We start from the raw sequence: 20,804 nt of genomic DNA on the forward strand, positions 1-20,804 counted from the left end.
AAACATCTATTGTTAAAGCATACTTTGAGGCGAAACGAATTCATACACTGGTAGTGGAAATTAACCCATTGATTTTCTAAGTTGTTAAATTCGTAATCTAAATCTTGCCGTTTCGGGGGTTCGTGACTAAAAATCCAATAAGCGGTAACTGAGCTGCGAATCTCTCTTAGCATATTTTTATAGGACCGACCAAAAAAGCAGAGGTAATTTTTCCTTTTTGTTTTTGCGATCAAAAAGGTACTTAATAATAGTTATTTCAAATAAAAAAGGCAGAAATATTACTGTTTTCTATCTTAAGCTCACGATTTACACTGGGTCTACTCGATGGGCTGAGTGGAGAATTGTCATAAAAATTTTAATATTCGATGGACATCATCAATCATCTTAAAGGATATTTTGTTTTGGGCGAGAACAGTGTCTACTTAAAGTAGGTTTACATACAAAATCGCTACCCGATTAAACCTGCAAATTGTGATTGGTCAATTATCAACGCTTTTTAGTTTCAACCTCAAGTAAAACTAGAAAATTGGACTGACGCTTTGATAGAAAACAAACATTATATGTGGCAGGACTGTTCAATAAAAAAAAATTGTCAGTGTACAAGCGTTTCCTTATTGTTTTTGAAAAAGCTAAGAGAAATCAACACATTTGTTGTTTATTGTTGTGAACCAATGACCTATAACGATGATATTAATTACAATCATCACTTTTAATTTTTTTATGATTATTCAAATTAAATATTAATTCGAATCTTTTTTAAATATGATGATTTAATTGACCGGGGTGAGTTATACGAAAAAAAAATTAGGAAATCTGCGTACGAGAAAAATAATTATTGAAATATTTTTTTTTAACTTTGATGTTAAACAAGTTAAGCGAGGGATAAAAAAAAACAAAATTTGATAGTTTCAGATAATCAACAATTGGATAGTTAAAAACAAATTTTATAAGGACAGGGTAAATTTGTTAGCTTTTGATGGGTTTCCTCTTCGATATGATAAACCAGTAAAGAAAGTCTTAAAGTCGGGCGGGGCCGACTTTATGATACCCTACACCACTTTGTTAATTTAGTAGAGCTCTGCATAACAATTAAAAGTTTTTATGGGAGAATTCAATAATATACGCTATGATTATAGTTACAATTTAAAGTTCAAAGAACTAAATATGCCGAAGCATTTGTTTCTTTTAAATTCGGACTTGTATTGCCCATTTAGTGCACAATTAATTTGAAATCGGATAAAAAATATATGGGAGCTATATCCAAATTGGAACCGATATCGAAAAATTTAGCAAAGATATTTCTGAGCTGTATTTGATATATTTCCCTGAATATCGTTGTTACGGAGTGCATATTACGGCTGTGGGTAACAAATATGACAAATCGGATGAACAGTATATATGGGAGCTATAGCTATATCTGAACCGATCTTCACCAAATTTGACATACTAGCTTCTAGACTCAATTCGGTCAAGTCATCCAATTTGGGCAAATATTATACGTTTGGCGCACAATCCAAGGTAAATCGGACGAAGTTATATATGGGAGCTATATCCAAATCTTAAACGATCTCGATAAAATTTAGCAAATGTATTTCTGAGCTGTATTTGATAAATTTCCCCCAAATGTTGTTGTTACAGAGTGCATATTACGGCTGCGGAAGACAAAAATCGGATGAACAATATATATGTGAGCTATAGCTATATCTGAACCGATTTCGAACAAATTTGGCATACTTATTCGGCCTGATATTACACGTTTGGTGCACAATAAAAGGCAAATCGGACAAAGATATATATGGGAGCTATATCTAAATTTTGACCGATTATTTGCAATTTCAATAGGGTTCGTCCTTGGGCCAAACAAATAATTTGCAAAATTTCATCTGGATAGGGCAATAAATGCGAATTGTACTTTGTTTACAAAAATACATGGACAGACGGAAGGACGGGCGGACGGACGGACATGCATAAATCGACTCAGAATGTGATTCTATGCAGATCATCAAAAGGAACTATGGGCCTATCTCTTTTCCTTTTGCATGTTACAAACAAATGCACAAAAACATAATACCCTGACCACCTTGTGGTGTAGGGTATAAAAATGAACCACCAATATCGGTACAAAACGCATACTCAAAGTGTTTGATCGTCGAAGTAAGGCAATGGTTTCGAAGAGAAGAAAAGTCTTTCTTGAAAATTAGAGCCTATAAGCAGTCTGACACAAACTAAGGGTATGTAATTATATTCTAACAACAAATGTAGTTGTTAATTTTCAAATTCAAAAGACTTCAAGTAGTTCACCTACCTAAAGATCAGATATCAAGGATCCACCACTTTTAAACAAGTCTCTTTTGCTGTCACGTATTCGATACCATATTTTTTACGATATTCAACGGATTTGTCTAAAACAAGTAAAAAAGCTGTAAGTTCGGCCGGATCGTACATTGAATACCCTCCACCATTTGCAACGAATTTGGCAATTCTCAAAAACACTAAAATCCGTTAAAACTTCTGTTAAAATCTTAAAAAACCCAATGTAGTTGTTACATTAGGGTCTATACGATGACATGCACGTGCATAGATAACTTTTACTATAAGCCATTACAATATTCAAATGCGAAACTTAAAAAAATGGTGAATAATGTAGCTAAAATCATGAAAATACCGAATATCGGGAGGAACCGTTATATGAGGGCTATACGAAGACGTGGACCTGCATAGACAATTTTCTGTCATAGGTTGTAGTATCCACTACGAACATCAAATACCAAATTTAAAGAAATTCCGTTGAATAATGTCGCTAAAATCAACAAAGTACTGAATATCAGGAGGTTCAGTTATATGGGGGCTATACAAAGACGTGAACCTGCATAGACAATTTTCTGTCATAGCCTGTAGTATCCATTACGAACTTCAAATACCAAATTTGAAACATTTGCGATAAGTAATGTCGCTTAAATCACCAAAATACCGAATATAGGGAGGTACCATTATATGTGGGCTATACCAAAACGTGCACCTACATCACCCATTTTTAATATCAAAAGTCCTACAGATATAATCACATTTGAGAAAAATGTTATCAACCAACTTCATTTCGTTCGGAAGCTAGTATGATTTCTACAGACGGACAGATGGACATAGAATTTTATGCTGATCAAGAATATATATACTTTGTGGTGTCTAAAATGTATATTTCGAAGTGTTACAAATGGAATGGCAAACTTAATATACCCTCCATACCATGGTGGGGGGTATAAAAAGATATTTGTAGTTCGTAATGGGTTGTAGCTCCTATGGAGGAGCATTGTACATTGTTTTCGTATGGACTCCGCGTAACGATATCTCCCGATATTCGGTATATTTATGGTTTTACCCACATTTTTCAAACGGATTTTCTGAAAATTAGTATATGTATTGTCGATTGTCCATATTGGTCCTAGTCATCCTAGTCACATTTACCACGAAATTATGAAAAACTTGGTATTCAAGACTCACAATAGATTACAATGAAATTGTCTATATTGGCTCTCGTTTTAGTATGGCCCCATATAACGTCTCCAACCATTCTCCTACCGATCTTACTAGAGTTTGTAGTTTAAAGTGGAACACTTTTGAATCCAGAAGTTTTTCCATAAAAATGTTTTCTTTACCCAATGTTGGAGGGTATAAGACATTTGGCCCGGCCGGACTTAATGTCTTTTTACTTGTTAAATCTACTTTTGTAATCTTTGGAATTTTCCCTGAAATTAGTTTTAGTGTTGCTCAGTTCCTTTATTGAATTTTTAAACTTTTTGAATAAATGAACGTATATGTGTGAGAAATAATGAAAAATCGACATTGACAAACCTCGTGATTAACTTTGATAACTTGATTTGAATTCGAATTCAATTCCTATACTGACTAACAAATTTTACATGATTTTGATAAATCTCCCAAAAAAACCAAGTCGAGCATCTTAGAATATACATTTTTTGTTTTATTCACATATGAATTTGCATAAATTTTCAATTTCATATCTCCGTAGGGGTATTGACAAAATAAACATGTGACTTATTGGTTCTTAAAAAGTTCGCTGGCTCTATACATTCAATTCAACAACAAAAAGTAAACAAAAACAAATGTCGATTTCTTTTATATCGAGACATGTTAATTTGGTTGACATTTGTGATAAATCCAATTCCTATTTATACCATGATAATTAGACGATTATTAAATTTTTTACGGCACTTCAGATGAGGAATGAAAATAGAAGTTATAAATCATTTACTTGTGTCCACTCCATATTTTTGTGTTTCAGATATTGTTGTTGTTACTGTATTTTTTGCAAACAATTATCATCAGTCCCGCTGTCAAAAGTGTTAATGTAATTAACACTATTTGTTATACAATAGCGAGAACAACTGATGGAACTGATAAGACGAGGGTAGACAAGTAGTGGTGATGTCCGTTTATCAAAAGAGGGAAATGATAGGGAGCTACAAATGTGGTATGAAATTGCTACGTCATGAGAGAAAATAAAGTGATTTTTTTTCAGGAATTTAAAAAATAAAAAAAACGCTTTATTTAAAAACAAAAACTATTAATAATTTTTTATAATACAAAAATTTTATAATTTTTTGTATTATAAAAAATTATTAATTGTTATAAATTAAATTCCTTTTTTCTAATTCTCTTCCCCATAAATTTGATTAACACCATTGTTTTTGTTTTTAAATAAATGATTTATGACTGTTATACTGAACAAATACATGTGTTATACACTGTCACCATAATAATGTATTGAATGTTATAAATTAATTTGTAAGACAATACAAATAAATTGTATTTATCTTTTTATTATTATTTATTTAGTATTTTTGTTATCAAACTGAAAATAAATCAAATTAACACAAATCACAGCAAAGATAAGCCATTTATTGTTAACGGCAAACAAAAAATGTCTCGCATTTGAAGCAATGCTCGATAGATTATCGGCTAACCAGAATATTCGATTAGACGGTAGAAATTTAATGTGACACAAAAAGAACGTATCAGTGGCTGGATTTTTCTGGTATAGTGGGTGTCGAACAGATGTATAGAGAAAGTTATATCGGAGTCTAAATATAAATTAGATTCAAGATAATTTTTATTTTTAAATCTAACCTCTAGAATTAAGAAGGTAATTTCGTGAAATCATTTATCCATTTTTCTTTTTCAAAATTATTCCTTAATCATAGATAAATATATAACACAGATATATAGAATGCTGCTGCAAATAAATATAAATTTGACAAGGCAAATTACATAAAATGCAGAGCTGGGGCTTAATTATTGTTTTTTGAACATATGAAATAACCAGTAAGGAAAGGCCTTAAGTCGGGCGGGGCCGATTATATGATACCCTACACTACTATACATATTTAGAAGATCTCCCGTAACCAGAAAAAAGTTTATATTGAGAATTTATGTGAAGTAGTTCATAGCAACTATGACCAAAATTACATAGCTGTATAGCGCATGATATGACTTCGATAAAGATTATATTAAAAAAGCAAAAAACCTGTAAATTGGGCAATGCCGAACTTTGAATTTGAATAAACCATTACAATATTCAAATGCGAAACTTGAATAAAAAAATTTTGTGAATAATGTAGATAAAATCATCAAAATTCCGAATATAGGGAGATACCGTTATATGGGGGCTATACGAAGACGTGGACCTGCATAGACAATTTTCTGTCATAGCCTGTAATATCCATTACGAACTTCAAATACCAAATTTGAAACATTTGCGGTGAATAATGTCGCTTAAATCACCAAAATACCGAAAATAGGGAGGTACCATTATATGGGGGCTATACCAAAACGTGGACCTACATCACCCATTTTCAATACCAAAAGTCCTGCAGATATAATACACATTTGAGAAAAGTTTTACCAACCTACTTGAATTCGTTCGGAAGCTAAAGTGATTTTCAAAGACGGACAGGAGGATTAACGGACGGACATCGCTAAATGGACATAACATTTTATGCTGATCAAGAATATAAGAACTTTGTGGGTTCTTAAATATATATTTCGAGGTGTTACAAACGGAATGACAAACTTAATATACCCTCCATACTATGGTGGAAGGACCAAGTTTCACCAAAGGGCAAAACTCGGTTGAATATGAAGAAATCTATCCAATTTGGGCTGATATTATATGTTGAGCAATAACCGTAAAACCGGATGAATATGTATATGGAAGCTATATAAAAATCTGAAAATTTGGCAGAGGCAATTTCGAGCAGCATCTGATGCCCGGTACCAAATATCATTTTTGTGGAGTGCATATTACTCATCTGAGGTACTTTAAAACAGGATGAAACATATATATGAGAGCTATAGCAATATATAAAACGATGTTCTCCAAAATGATGTACCTGCTTTTAGACTGAATTTCGTAGGAAGTGCAAAATAGCGGTCCATTTGAGCTGATATTTGGTGACACAATAATCCTGTAATCGGACAAATATGTATATATGGGAGGTATATTCAAATCTGAAACGATCTCGACAACATTTTATATACTTATTTTTGAGCTGTATCTGATATCTGGTACCAAAGACCATTGTTGTCGAATGTATATTACGCATGTGAGGGACTTAAAACCCCAAATCGGATGAAACATAGCTTCATCTGAACCGGTTTTCACCAAATTTGATGTACTCGCTTCTAGATTGAATTTGGTCGGATGTGCCAAAATTTAGGTCATTTGGATTGATATTTCTGGTGCATAATTAACCCGAAATCGGTTGAAGATGTATATGGGAAATATATCTAAATTTGAACCGATTCTCACCAATTTCAATAGGGTTCGTCCTTGGGACAAACAAATATTGTTTTGAAAATTTAAAATCAATGGAATAATAAATTCATAAATCGACTGAGAAAGTGCTTCTATGAAGATCCTCAAAGTAACTAAGGGTATATCTTGCTTCCTTCTCCATGTTACAAACAAATGCACAAAGACATAACACCCTTACCACTATGTGGGGCATAGTATAAAAACTTCAATAAAGGGTAGGAAACGACAATTGAAAAATTTTATAAAAGACATATTTTTCATGCTCCCCAATTTTTTCAACTGTAACTTTTCAGAAACTATGGATCGCCACTAAGTACACCTATTTGGAAAAAGTGCTATTGCATTTAAAAACCTCAAAAAATCTCCTTAAAACGTAAATGTCTTTTAAATTGTCATATGTCATTCATTATATGTCGATTGTCATCGCAAACGGCGCAAAAAAGTGATTAGGGTCCATTAGAAACAACAAACTGCCTTAAAACCGTGGCAGATGTTTTATAATTACAAAAACAAACAACAACAATTGCATATTCTAATTTTGTCTTATGTCATAATAAATCACCTGGATTACTTGTAATGATGTCAACAAATAATTCAAACATCATTCTAGAAGAAAAGGGTGTTTCATTATAGGTATGACAGGAATTAAGTGAAAACAAAAATTATGCTATTAATGTTATCTGATATTTGGTATTAGGATCGCTGTTCATTTGTAGCCTGGACATATGGATGTGGTTCAAACTAGATCCGTTTCGAGACATTTGGAGTCGATCTAGGGGTTTCCGTTCGGTCGTTTGTCGGCCTGGTTGGCACGATAACTCTTAAAGGGAGCATCAGATTTGGTCCACACTTAGTGCATCGTAATGTTATTATCAAACTCAGATCGAGTTCGGAGATGGGAAATATCGATCCACTCCTTCTTGAACCTCCCTCAAAAAAATGTCAAAATTTGCGCAGCAAATTAATTTACCGTATGGAAAAGAAGTGATCATCCAGTTTGGTGCAAACTTTGCAAATATCAATGTTTGTATCAGTGCTATGTCAGGTGCGAAGATTGACAATATCTATCCACTCCATCATGCACCTCCCCCACAGAGGGTCAACATTTTGTATATCCATGAAACCCATAAAACGCGAAATAAACATCCGATTCCATTCAGTCTTGGCACATTTCAATATTTCTATCAACACAAGTTCTGTTGTAAAGATACCTCCCTAACAAAGGGTCAAAGTTTTAAATCACCAAAACGATCATCCGGTTCTCTACATAGTTCACACATTCCATTATTTCTACTAACACAAGATCTGCTGTGAAGATGCGATATATCGGTCCACACCTTCTGATAACTCTCCCACAAAGGGTCAAAATTTTGAATATCCATGAAGCTCAAAAAGCACGAAACTAACATTCGATTCCATTCAGACTTGGTATATCTCAATATTTCTATCAACACAAGATCTTCTATAAAGATGATAGAGATCGGACCATTCCTTCTGGTACCTCCCCACCCAAAGGGTCAACTTATTGCGAAAAATAAGCATCCAACTCGCACACATACAAACTTTTTTGCTAACACAAAATTTGTTATGGAGATGATATACAGGATGAGATGGAAAAACTGCTACCATTTTCAGACTGCTGTCATTTCTAGGCTACTCGTCCGACAGATGTTAAAATTATTCCAATGACAGCTCATTATATTGTTTACAAGCGTACAAAAGCATTTTCGTGAGTATTTTCCAGAGAAAAAGTTATTCGTGATGGAATTCCAGCGTAATAGTGTGTGATAGTGTGGCCGAAAATGGCTCGTAAGCTGAACATATCGCAATATTCCTTTCGGCAAATATTGAAAAATGAGCTCGGGGTAAAACCATTGAAATTCCAAAAATTTCAAGAACTTACATCACAACAGAAAGAAAATAGACTCAAAACAGCTACAGATTTGCTTCGCTTGGTCGAAAGTGGTGAACTGTCGAATTTGGTTTTCTCCGATGAGAAAACATTCGATACCCAGCAGTTTGTAAACAAACAAAATGATCGCGTTTACTTGCCAAAGAGGTCAAGTCTCCGGATACCAATCTGTTGCACTATTGTGTCTGGATTATTTTGGAAAGCAAGGTTGGCACTAAAAATGACCATAATGTCGATCACCTCAAGCAAGTGCGTTGCGGGAATGGGCCAAAATATCGCTGAGCGTGTGGCGGTTTCATTGGCCGTTGAAGGCCATCGTTCGTGCCAAACGTGACCAATTCGAACAAATCTAAACTTATTCTAAAATTTGATGCTATTTCCGACAGTTTTTGCTTTCATTTAATAAAATTAAAAACAAAATGTAAAAATTACGGCTTTTGACTTTGTTGCAGGTATTTTATCTCACCCTGTATCTTGCCCACAAATGGTCACACTTTTCAATACTTTTATCTGTCAAAACTGTCAGCTCTGAGTTTTTTTTTCTGGGTACAATTTTGACTCTAAAATATTGGCCAATGTTAAACCTTAATGACCTAACTGAATAAAACTTTTCAAATTTGTGTCACTCAAATTTGGACCTCCACGTTCGGATCGGATCGGCCTAATACAATTATAATGTAATATTTTTATATTTTTTATGAATTTTTGTTTTTTTGACCTGATTAAATATTTTTTGCTTAATACAAAAAAGCCAGTTTTAAACGAGCTTTGAAGAAAATCTTCATAGTGCGACCGAATTCGAAGAAGAATAAATTAATTTATTACTGAAATGTGCCTTCATTTTTAAGACACCATAACTAACTGCCTTTAAACGGCTTAGCCTCAAGAGGTGTCAGCTTATAAATTTTTTTTATTATCATTAATTGGAATAATTTAAAACAAAAAGAATAGAAAAAAAAATCAAAAACCCCAAAAACCATATTCGATGAATTTCAGAACCTGTTTAAGAATTTCAAACACGTTCATGCATTTTAAGCAGTATTTGGGGTTATATTAGAACAGCAATTCAGGTGATTAATAAATAAAACCTAATGACGAAATTTGTCTTCCTTTTTTATTTAAATTATTTGTTTTGATTTCTCTTTCTTTTGTTTTAACTGCGATCACATGCATTCAGCCCTCTCTACTTACACTGTCTGTTCGACTGGGAGTTTTTTCTTCCTCGACAACGGGTTCTTGTTCCTGCATTTGATGTTTTATCCGGAAGGCTTCCAGTTCTTCAATGGCATTGATGCCCGACGGCATTGAAATGGAATTACGACGCAGGGCACGGGGCAGTGGTAAAGGTGGGGTATCCATTTTCGTAGAATTATCGGAGGCAGTTTGTGGGGTGGTGGGACTATCGGCATCACCATTATGTTGCACTGGATTGGAGCTATTTATGTTAATGGTGAGGCCAACATTTCGTCGACTACTCAAAGATTGTTTCCGCGAACCTGGAAGCTTAATGGGCTGACCATTTGAATTTTGTTCTGAGGACTCCTCAGGGTCATTTTCATCCGCATAGGGAATGTGAGAATTTTCACAATTATTTTTTAAATCACTGGGCATGAGGGGAACTCGCTGTTCCGCTTCCTCTTCACGTATGGGATTCATTGTGGAAACACTTTTTTTGACACTCAGACTGGTATTTTCGATATTTTTCTTAAACACTTTTTCTTACAAACTAAAAACACTTTTCATTATTTTTTTATGTTTCATAGAAAATAAAAGTTATTTTTTCGTTGGATCCGATAATACCGTTTTTAAATACGGAGCGATTGCAAAAAATTATTCGAATAAATTTTGTATTTCGCTGTGCAATTCAACCGGCGGTCGAACGTTCGATGTTTGATAGTCAACGCACGTTTAATGGCACTCTCCTCCACACAGCACAGCACTGAACGACAGACACCTGCTTAACAGAATCAGCCAGATAGCCAGTCAACGAACGTACGAACGAACGAACCAACCACCCAACAAAATCGTCACCCTACAACCTTCGTTTTGAATGTCGTCGTTTTACTTTGCCAATATTAGCGACACTCAACAGTGGGGGATCTTCGTTTCGGGTTTTGTTTTTTCTGCGATCGTTGTGATCTTCGTTTCTGTTTACCGACTGGCAATATTTGCTCTACAAACCAACAATCTACCACCAGGCCTGACCGTAATAACAGTTAGCCTTCCGTTTTTTGTCGCAATGTCTCAGCATTGTGTCAATATGTGTTCTTAATAATTATCGTATGTAATAGTAAATATTAAACAATAATAACTTAATTAATTAATAATAATTTTGTTAATTAAATCTTGTTCGACAAATATTTAAAATGGGATTACATAGATTCGCAGTTCGGAGAACATAAGAAATGTCGAACGATTTTGGGATAAAGCTATCTTTGTTGCGGATGTTGTATATTTGTTATTCATACGCACCCAATTTTGTATCCAATGATGTTGAAAAAGACCGACGAACGTTATTACCTCTAATAATGTTTAATTTGTGAGGCGGCACTGCTTTCATTTCGTATGAGATTTGTGATTTCTGAAATTTATTTTTCCTACGACAATATGTATTGGAGGTATTAAAAGTTTGAATAGAAATTTAATAGGGTTTTGGATAGCCCTGAAGCCTAGCATTTTGAATGGACATCATAAAATACATAAAAGGCGTGCCTCTCATTCTTACATTAATGCTGATTTCGTTGACGAATATTGCTAAATATCGGAGATACATAATCAGGGATTTTTGGAAATATCTGTCAAGGTCTATAAGACCCATAATTGATTTTTTTATACCCTCCACCAAAAAAAGTATGGAGGGTATATTAAGTTCGTCATTCCGAAATAATCATTTTAGACCCAACAAAGTATATATATTCTTGATCAGCGTAAAATTCTAAGACGATTTAGCCCTGTCCGTCCGTCTGTTGTAATCACGCTACAGTCTAAACGAATTAAGATAGAAAGCTAAAATTTTGCACAGATCTCTCTTTTGTCTGCAGGCAGGTCAAGTTCGAAGATGGGCTATATCGGTCCACGATATCGTATAGCCCCCATATAACGGTACCCCCGATATTTGGTATTTTGATGATTTTATCCACATTTTTCAATGGAATTGTCTGAAAATCCACACAAGGAGTTCCTTGTGGGTACTTTATACCTCGGCAAAGAATTATCTATATAGGTCCACAATATCGTATAGCCCCCATATAACGGTACCCCCCGATAGTCGGGATTTTGATGATTTTACCCACATTTTTCAACGGAATTGTCTGAAAACCCACACAAAGAGTTCCTTGTGGGCACTTTATACCTCCGCAGAGAATTATCTATATAGGTCCACAATATCGTATAGCCCCCATATAACGGTACCCCCCGATATTCGGTATTTTGATGATTTTACCCACATTTTTCAACGGAATTGTCTGAAAATCCACACAAGGAGTTCCTTGTGGGTAATTTATACCTCGGCAGAGAATTATCTATATAGGTCCACAATATCGTATAGCCCCCATATAACGGTACCCCCCGATATTCGGTATTTTGATGATTTTACCCACATTTTTCAACGGAATTGTCTGAAAATCCACACAAGGAGTTCTTTGTGGGTACTTTATACCTCGGCATAGTATTATCTATATAGATCCACAATATCGTATAGCCCCCATATAACGGTACCCCCGATATTTGGTATTTTGATGATTTTATCCACATTTTTCAATGGAATTGTCTGGAATTCCACAAAAGGAGTCCCTTGTGGGCATTTTACCCCCTCAAAAAGAATTGTCTATATATGTCCACGATATCGTATATCCCCCATATAACTGTACCCCCCGATATTCGGTATTTTGATGATGTTAGCCACACTTTTCAATAGATTTGTCTTAAAATCCACACAGGTCCACGATATCGTATATCCCCCATATAACGGTACCCCCCGATATTCGGTATTTTGATGATTTTATCCACATTTTTCATCGGAATTGTTTGAAATCCACACAAGGAGTTCCTTGTGGGTACTTTATACCTCGGCAGAGAATTATCTATATAGGTTCACGATATCGTATAGCCCTCATATAACGGTACCCCCGATATTCGGTATTTTGATGATGTTAGCCACACTTTTCAATAGATTTGTCTTAAAATCCACACAAGTAGTTCCTTGTGAGTACTTCATCCCCTGAGAGAGAATTGTCTATACAGGTCCACGATATCGTATATCCCCCATATAACGGTACCCCCCGATATTCGGTATTTTGATGATTTTACCCACATTTTTCATCGGAATTATCTGAAATCCACACAAGGAGTTCCTTGTGGGTACTTTATACCTCGGCAGAGAATTATCTATATAGGTTCACGATATCGTATAGCCCTCATATAACGGTATCCCCGATATTCGCTAATTTGATGTTTTTAGCCATAGTTTTCAACGGAATGGTCACAAGGTGTTCTTTGTACACAAGGGGTTCATTGTCAGCACTTACCCCCCGACCGAGAATTCTCTATATAGGTTAACGATAACGTATAGCTCCCATATAACGATACCCCGCGATATTCGGTATTTTGATGATTTTAGCCACATTTACCAATCGTATTGTCTGAAAATCCACACACGGAGTTCTTTGTGATCACTTTACTTGAAACGGAATTGTCTATATAGGTCCACAATAGCGTATATCCCCCATATAACGGTACTCCCCTATATTCCGTATTTTGATGATTTTAGCCACTTTTTCCAATGGAATTATCTGAATATCCACACCAGGAGTTCCTTTTGAGTACTTTTCACGCAGACATAGATTTGTCTTTATAGGTCCACAATATCGTATATCCCCCATATCGGCACCTTCCTATATTAGATATTTTAAAGATTTTAAAAGAATTTTTAATGGATTTTATTTTTTTGAAAATTTTCTAATTCGTTCCAAATGGTGGAGGGTATTCAAAGTACGGCCCGGCCGAACTTACTGCTTTTTTACTTGTTTACAATATTTTAGAAGGACTATAAGAGTCATTATCGTAGACTTATTAGAAAATATCTTACAAAATCTATTAAAGCAAAGGATTAAAAAAGTTTTCTCAAAAAAAGTATTTTTTTAGGTAGAAATTAGGGCAAATTCGCATGTTTGTTGTTGAAAATATTTTCATTCAAAAAATAATGCAAACAAAAATTTTGCAACTTTTCAAAATAATACAAGATTGAGCATTTATTTATTTGATAAATACCAATATTTCAGCTACATATAGTATATTTTTTTTTTTTTTTATAAAATATTAACATTTCAACAATTGTATCAATATTATTCCCATAAAAATACATAAAACACAAATATTGAATTTCATGTGTATTTCTGTGAAAAAAAAAACAAAATTCAATATCGACTAACCTAATCGAAATACACCAAACAAAAAAACTCTAACACGTTGTATCAATTCAGATTGCAATGTGAAAATGAAGAGGAACTAGATAGATCATCGTCACCCCACAAGTCGACATTCTGATAAAATTGTGTCAATAATTAAAACAAATATACGAATCAACGACTACTTCAGTAGATAACTGTACAATGTTTATTTTCAGTGTGGCGTTTCTTTTCTTTTTTTTTTTTTGTAATTTTAGACATCTATATTCATAAAATGTTTAGTATTTAATGATGGTAGTTCTAGTCTGGTTGCCACTTCCCATGATAAGGCTGGGGCAATGATGATGTGATAAGTCGTTACAAAAGTGCATACAGTTAAATAGAATATAAAAAAAAATTGATGTAATAATAATTGTTCTATATATAGCATCGAGATGCGATTATACTCATTAAACGACGATAATAAAGACCCTGCGAAGCACTACTGTAAATGGTGGACGATTCCATAGAATATCTCAAATTCAAATCGATGGATGTATCGTATCAAGAGTTATGCCAAAAAAAAAACATGTTCATCTAACGGGTTATAATAGCCATAATCATGGATACTTAAAAATATATTTTCAAGGACTATAAAAACCGTATTCATGCATTTCAAAATATATTTTTTATGACTATAAGAGCCATTAACAAGGATTTTTTTTAAATATATTTTATAGGACTCTAAGAATCATGGTATATAGAAGCTATATTTGTGGATTTTTAAAAATATTTTAAGGACTTTTCGAGGACTATACCATCAATAACTGGGATTTTTAAAAAATATACAGGGTGAGATGAAAAAACTGTAACCAACTTCAAACTGTTGTCATTTCCAAGCCACTCGTCCGAGAGCTGTTAAAATTATTCCAGTGACTGCTCATTATATTGTTTACAAGCGTTCAAAAGCTTTTAGTGAGGGCACTCCAGCATTAAAATGTGAATAAATCTTTTGTGTCTCGTACCATCGTTCGTTACCATGATACTGTCATCATAGCCCGACGTCAAGGAATTGGACGGAAGAAAACAGCAACATCAGCAGAAATGGTTCGAAAAGTAAACAAGCGACTTGATCGAAACCCGCGTCGCAGTGGCCGAAAAAATGGTTCGTGAGCTGAACATATCGCAATATTCCATTCGACAAATATTGAAAAATGAGCTCGGAGTAAAGCCATTGAAATTCCAAAAAGTCCAGGAACTTACACCGCAACAGAAAGAAAATAGACTGAAAACAGGTAGAGTTGTTTCGCTTGGCCGAAAGTGGTAACTGCCGAATTTGGTTTTCTCCTATGAGAAAACATTCGTTGTCCAGCAGTTTTTAAACAAACAAAATGATCGTGTTTACTTTCCAAAGAGGTCAGCTGAAAATGTGCACCTTCGGTTGGCCAGCTAAAAAATATCAAAGTGTCGATCACCTCAAGCAAGCGCTCCGTCGGGAATAGGCCAAAATACCGCAAAGTAACATTGGAGCAGCGTGTGACGCTTTCATTGGCCGTGAAGGCCAAAGGTGAACAAATCTAAACTTATACTAAAATTTGATGCTATTTCCGACATTTTTTGCTTTCATTCAATAAAATTAAAAAAAAAAATGTAAAAATTATGGCGTTTGACTTTGTTGCCTTTTTTATCTTACCCTGCATATACACTTTGTGGAGTCCAAAAAATATACCATCCTTACTTAAAAGAGGGTGTTAAAATTAATTTATTAATTTTTGTCGGAGAGCAAATCAAAATTCTTAACGGCTTGAAAGTTGTGAACCTGACTAAATGATCCCATTTTACATCAACGTTTCAAATTTTGGGGAGTCCATAATCTCGAAAGTGGGTGTTTAGGACATTTGTCTTCTTAGTTTTGGTTTTCTATTGCATTGTGGTTCCAGAATATTGTCAATTTTTTCGTTTTGCATAATTAAAGAATACCATGTGCTAAACTTGGACAAAATCGTATTCTTCCTTTAGAAGTTATCGGGCGCACAAGCCAGACGATAAGACGGATACATATTGTTAATCCAACACCAAATGTCATGAAACAAGCTTTTTTTTAAGATATTTAGCAGTAAAAAAATATATGTATATATATATATATATATATTTTTTTTTTTTTACTGCTAAATATCTTTAAAAAAAAGCTTGTTTCATGACATTTGGTGTTGTATCCATAAGGCTGAATAAAATAAATAAAAGGCATGTAAAAATATGTTTTTATATATTATCGAATTCAATATTGTAATTCCATAAATTAATATTCATTGCGCGTTTTATTTACGGGCTCAATTAAAATTTCTTATAATAGCAACCTTATAATTTTTATAAATTTGCACATTTTCAACAAATACAAATGGTTGTTCAAATTTTGGCAAATGATAACCAGAAACAATAGCCAGAAAAAGGTAAACAAACGAACTAAAATTCGTAACAATTTTTATGACATTGATAAGTAGAATAATTATTGAATCGCCCTACCCCGCTCCGGCACGTAACACAATGCACATTGATAGCTAGAATAAGACCATAAGTACTAAGCAATCAATCTTTTTTTATTTGCGCCAACCCATCCATCATGATAGGGAGGGGTTTCCTCGATGACTTCCACCACCCAGTTGTAAAATAATAAATCACAAATGAAAATAATAAACAAATATTTTTGGAATCGCCGTGTGTTGGGAACACTACTTGAATGGGCGATAAATGCTTTTGGCAATTCTTGTTAAATCGAAAAATTGCAGTTTTAGTGTTATCAAAGATATTGTGTTCTTTCGAATTTGTTTATTTTTACAAAAGTTTTTATTCTTTTAATGTTTATACTACTATTCGGTATGTAAATTCAAATATGCATAAAAACATGATACTTAGGATCAAAGAAGACAAAAACTATTTCTTAGAAGGAATTTTTACTATTTCTTAAAAAAGATTAAAGGAACGCTTTGATGACTGGTGATGGAGGATTCTAAAATTCAATCGATTCAAACCAAAATAATCCTTCTAATGATAGACGTACTAACTACTAGAACTGTACTTTATGGTACACAATTTGAAACACTATGGTTTTGGGTATATGCGAAAAGGTGGAATCTTGTAAATTTGTATAGAACGATGTTGTTCTGGAAATGCTTACAATAATTGTACGAAAAATACCGAATGGTACTAAAGTTATTATATTTCATATAGAGTGTAGGAAGAGATCTAATATTAGAATAGAGCTGGAATATTGGCATATGAATCAGTGTGTGTGCGTGTAACTTATAGATAACAAGTAAGCAAAGGCTACAGTCGAGCGGGGCCGACCGTTGAATACCCTACAACACTATAATAAACGATACAGTTTATATAGGCGAGATACTCGAAAGAATTCCACAAGATATTGTGACAAATAATAAAAGAAAACCATCAAGTTTCGTTCTCTAATTTTCGAATAATAGCAACTTAAACTAATTTGCTCATTTCCAATTTATTGGTAGATGTTGCACATAAATGGTCTTCCTAGATCTGGAACCAATATTTCCCAAAGATCTATAATCTCTCAGAAGTGGCAAAAGATTAACATTTATTATTGGTTTTTGACTGAAACTCATATATATGAGATACAGACATTTGACTATATTCTTCAATGAAATCAGCGTTAACGAAATAGTCAGAAGTGCATCTTTCCTGTGTTTGTGAATTCTCCAAAAAGTCACTCGAATGGACATTTTCGTATTTTGTCTACAAAAGTTGGCAAACTCTTTCACACATTGAATATTTTTGGATGGCCATCCAAAACTGCTTGGCAATGTCCGGTAACCCCCATTCAAATGTGCGTGAGGATCGGGCGATAATTACGACCTCCTGACAATTTTGCAGTTTTTTGGTCCATTTCAACCCCTAAATATATGGCGATCATCTCCAAAAAGAGTAGGCTTCTATTCTGACCCTCATCTTATCCCCATGCAAAATTTCGAAAGGATCGGGCCATAAATGCTATCCTGATATCCCAACTACTTAGTTTTGTTAGCTGTAGAAATATTACCAAATGTTTAATTCAAAATGAAAATATGCCAAAAATATGACAAAATTGAAACAATATGAGAAAATATTACAAAATCAATATTTTCATCTTTAGAGAGATATTTGTATGCGTTTTTTAGACGTTTTTCCTTTCCTGCCAAGAGGCCATTCTGAATTAATGAGAACTGTCGAAATCAGTTCAGCCGTTCTCGACATATAAGAGATCTTTCAAGCATATCTTCTTTGATAGACATATATATCGCACCTATTTTGCTATATATCCGGTTTGTTGGATGTTAACATCAATGTAAAGATTAGAAGTAACCTTGTCATGGCTTTGTGATTTCGCCGGGATTTAAAATATTCGCGGTTTAATGAAAAATTTTTGAATTTTTTCAACACAAAAGATATGGTCTATTTTACCCGCTAAATATTATCCGATGACCACCCAAATTGGTAGGCTTCTTCCCCGCCCTAAACTCTAGCTACATGCGAAATTCGATTGGTCTATAATTGCGACCTGTATAGCTACTGCAAAATCAGACATTTTTTCAGTATTTGGTCCATTTCAACCCCTAAACATTTGGCGATCATCTCCAAAAGAAATAGGCTTCTATTCTCGCCCTAACCCCACCTTCGTGCAAAATTTCGTAAGGATCGGGCCATAATTGCGACCTGTAGCGTGATTACAAATTAACATGGACAGACGGACAGACGGACGGACGGACATACATAGCTAGATCGACTCAGCTCGGCGAGCTAGGAAGATCCATATATACTTTCCTATGTGGGAAACCAATATTTCGAGGTGTTACATAAATTCTGGCCCAATCAAACTTATAATACCCCCAACACATAGTGTTGTAGGGTATAAATACTATATGTTACTAAATATGGTATTGAGTGAATGTAAAGAGCTGGAATCTCGAAATTTGATATTGAGATCTCTTTGCATATACAGGGTGAAATAAAAAATCTGCAACAAAGTCAAACGCCATAATTTTTACATTTTTTTTTAAATTTTATTGAATGAAAGCAAAAAATGTAATAAGTTAAGATTTGTTTGAATTGGTCACCTTTGGCACGAATTATGACCTTCAACCGGACAATGAAACTGTCACTCTGTCCGAATGTTGCTCTGCGGTATTTTGACCTATTCTCGGCGAAGCGCTTGATTGAGGTGATCGACACCTTGGTATTTTTTAGTGCCAACATTGCTTTCCAAAATACTCCAGACACAATAGTCCAACGGATTGGTATACGGAGATTTTAGAAACCATTGTGCGCCGGAAATTAAGTGCCAGCCACTCATTCTTGGGTGACGCGTGCTCAGTGCGATGGTGCTGAGTCCCAACATGTTTGCATGCCCAAAGCTTTAAAACCCCCCCAGAATATTTTCGGAATAATATTCGGCATTTATTCTGGTGCCACGGTCAATTAATACGAGCGGAAAGCGACCATCGGCTGTTATGGCGGCCCACACCATCACCATGGCAGGCACTTGAGTTCTGGTGGCCAACCGAAGGTGCACATTTTCAGCTGACATCTTTGGCAAGTAAACACGATCATTTTGTTTGTTTACAAACTGCTGGGCAATGAACGGCCAAGCGAAGGTACTCTTTACCTCTTTTGAGTATATTTTCTTTCTGTTGCGGTGTAAGTTCTTGCACTTTTTGGAAAATCAATGGCTTTACCCCGAGTTCATTTTTCAATATTTGCCGAATGGAATATTGCGATATGTTCAGCTCACGAGCCATTTTTCTGCCACTGGGACACGGCCACGGTCGATTAATACGAGCGGAGAGCTACCATCGGCTGTTAAAGCGGTTCACACCATCACCATGGCAGGCGCTTGAGTTCTGGTGGCCAACCGAAGGTGCACATTTTCAGCTGACATCTTTGGCAAGTAAACACTATCATTTTGTTTGTTTACAAACTGCTGGGCAATGAACGGCCAAGCGAAGGAACTCTTTAGCTCTTTTGAGTCTATTTTCTTTCTGTTGCGGTGTAAGTTCTTGCACTTTTTGGAATTTCAATAGCTTTACCCCGAGCTCATTTTTCAATATTTGCCGAATGGAATATTGCGATATGTTCAGCTCACGAGCCATTTTTCGGCCACTGGGACACGGGTTTCGATCAAGTCGCTTCTTTACTTTTTGAACCATTTCTGCTGATGTTGCTGTTGTCTTCCGTCCACTTCCTCGACATCGGGCTACGCTACCAGTATCACGGTAACGAGCGATGGAACGAGACACAAAAGATTTATTCACATTTAAATGCTGGAGTACTCTAGCGATAGCCACTTGTGGTTTTCCAGCCAAAAATAAAGAAATCACACTATCTCGCTTGAATTCTAATATTTATATCATATTTATTTTGGTCCAATACGAAATGGACAATATTGGCCCTTCTGGAACTACTTCATACATGTTCAATAGTTTGAATAATCACAATAGAAGTAAAAATATATACAATCGAACATTGGGTTAGGGTATACATCTGTCGGTAAAGCCGACTGATACTTTTTAACTTGTTTGAATCACTGTTGGTGTCGAGGAAAGAGAGATGTAGATTATTTTGGATATATGTACTAAATGTTACTTAATTTGGTATTAGGTGAAGGGATAGGGCT

General features: G+C 34.7%; 1 protein-coding gene across 1 annotated transcript in view; it reads right to left on the reverse strand.

Annotated features, from left to right (window-relative positions):
- The window catches only part of LOC101897275 (myogenesis-regulating glycosidase), a 45,379-nt gene extending 34,687 nt beyond the window's left edge, over positions 1–10,692 (reverse strand). The window contains exon 1 of the mRNA XM_059127303.1: positions 9,936–10,692. Coding sequence (XP_058983286.1) covers positions 9,936–10,400 — 465 coding nt within the window. The 5' untranslated portion in view covers positions 10,401–10,692. The remainder of the gene's footprint in view (positions 1–9,935) is intronic.
- Positions 10,693–20,804: the final 10,112 nt, after the last annotated feature.

The sequence above is a fragment of the Musca domestica genome, unplaced genomic scaffold (assembly GCF_030504385.1).
Source record: "Musca domestica strain aabys unplaced genomic scaffold, Musca_domestica.polishedcontigs.V.1.1 44, whole genome shotgun sequence".
NCBI classification, from domain to species: Eukaryota; Metazoa; Arthropoda; class Insecta; order Diptera; family Muscidae; genus Musca; species Musca domestica.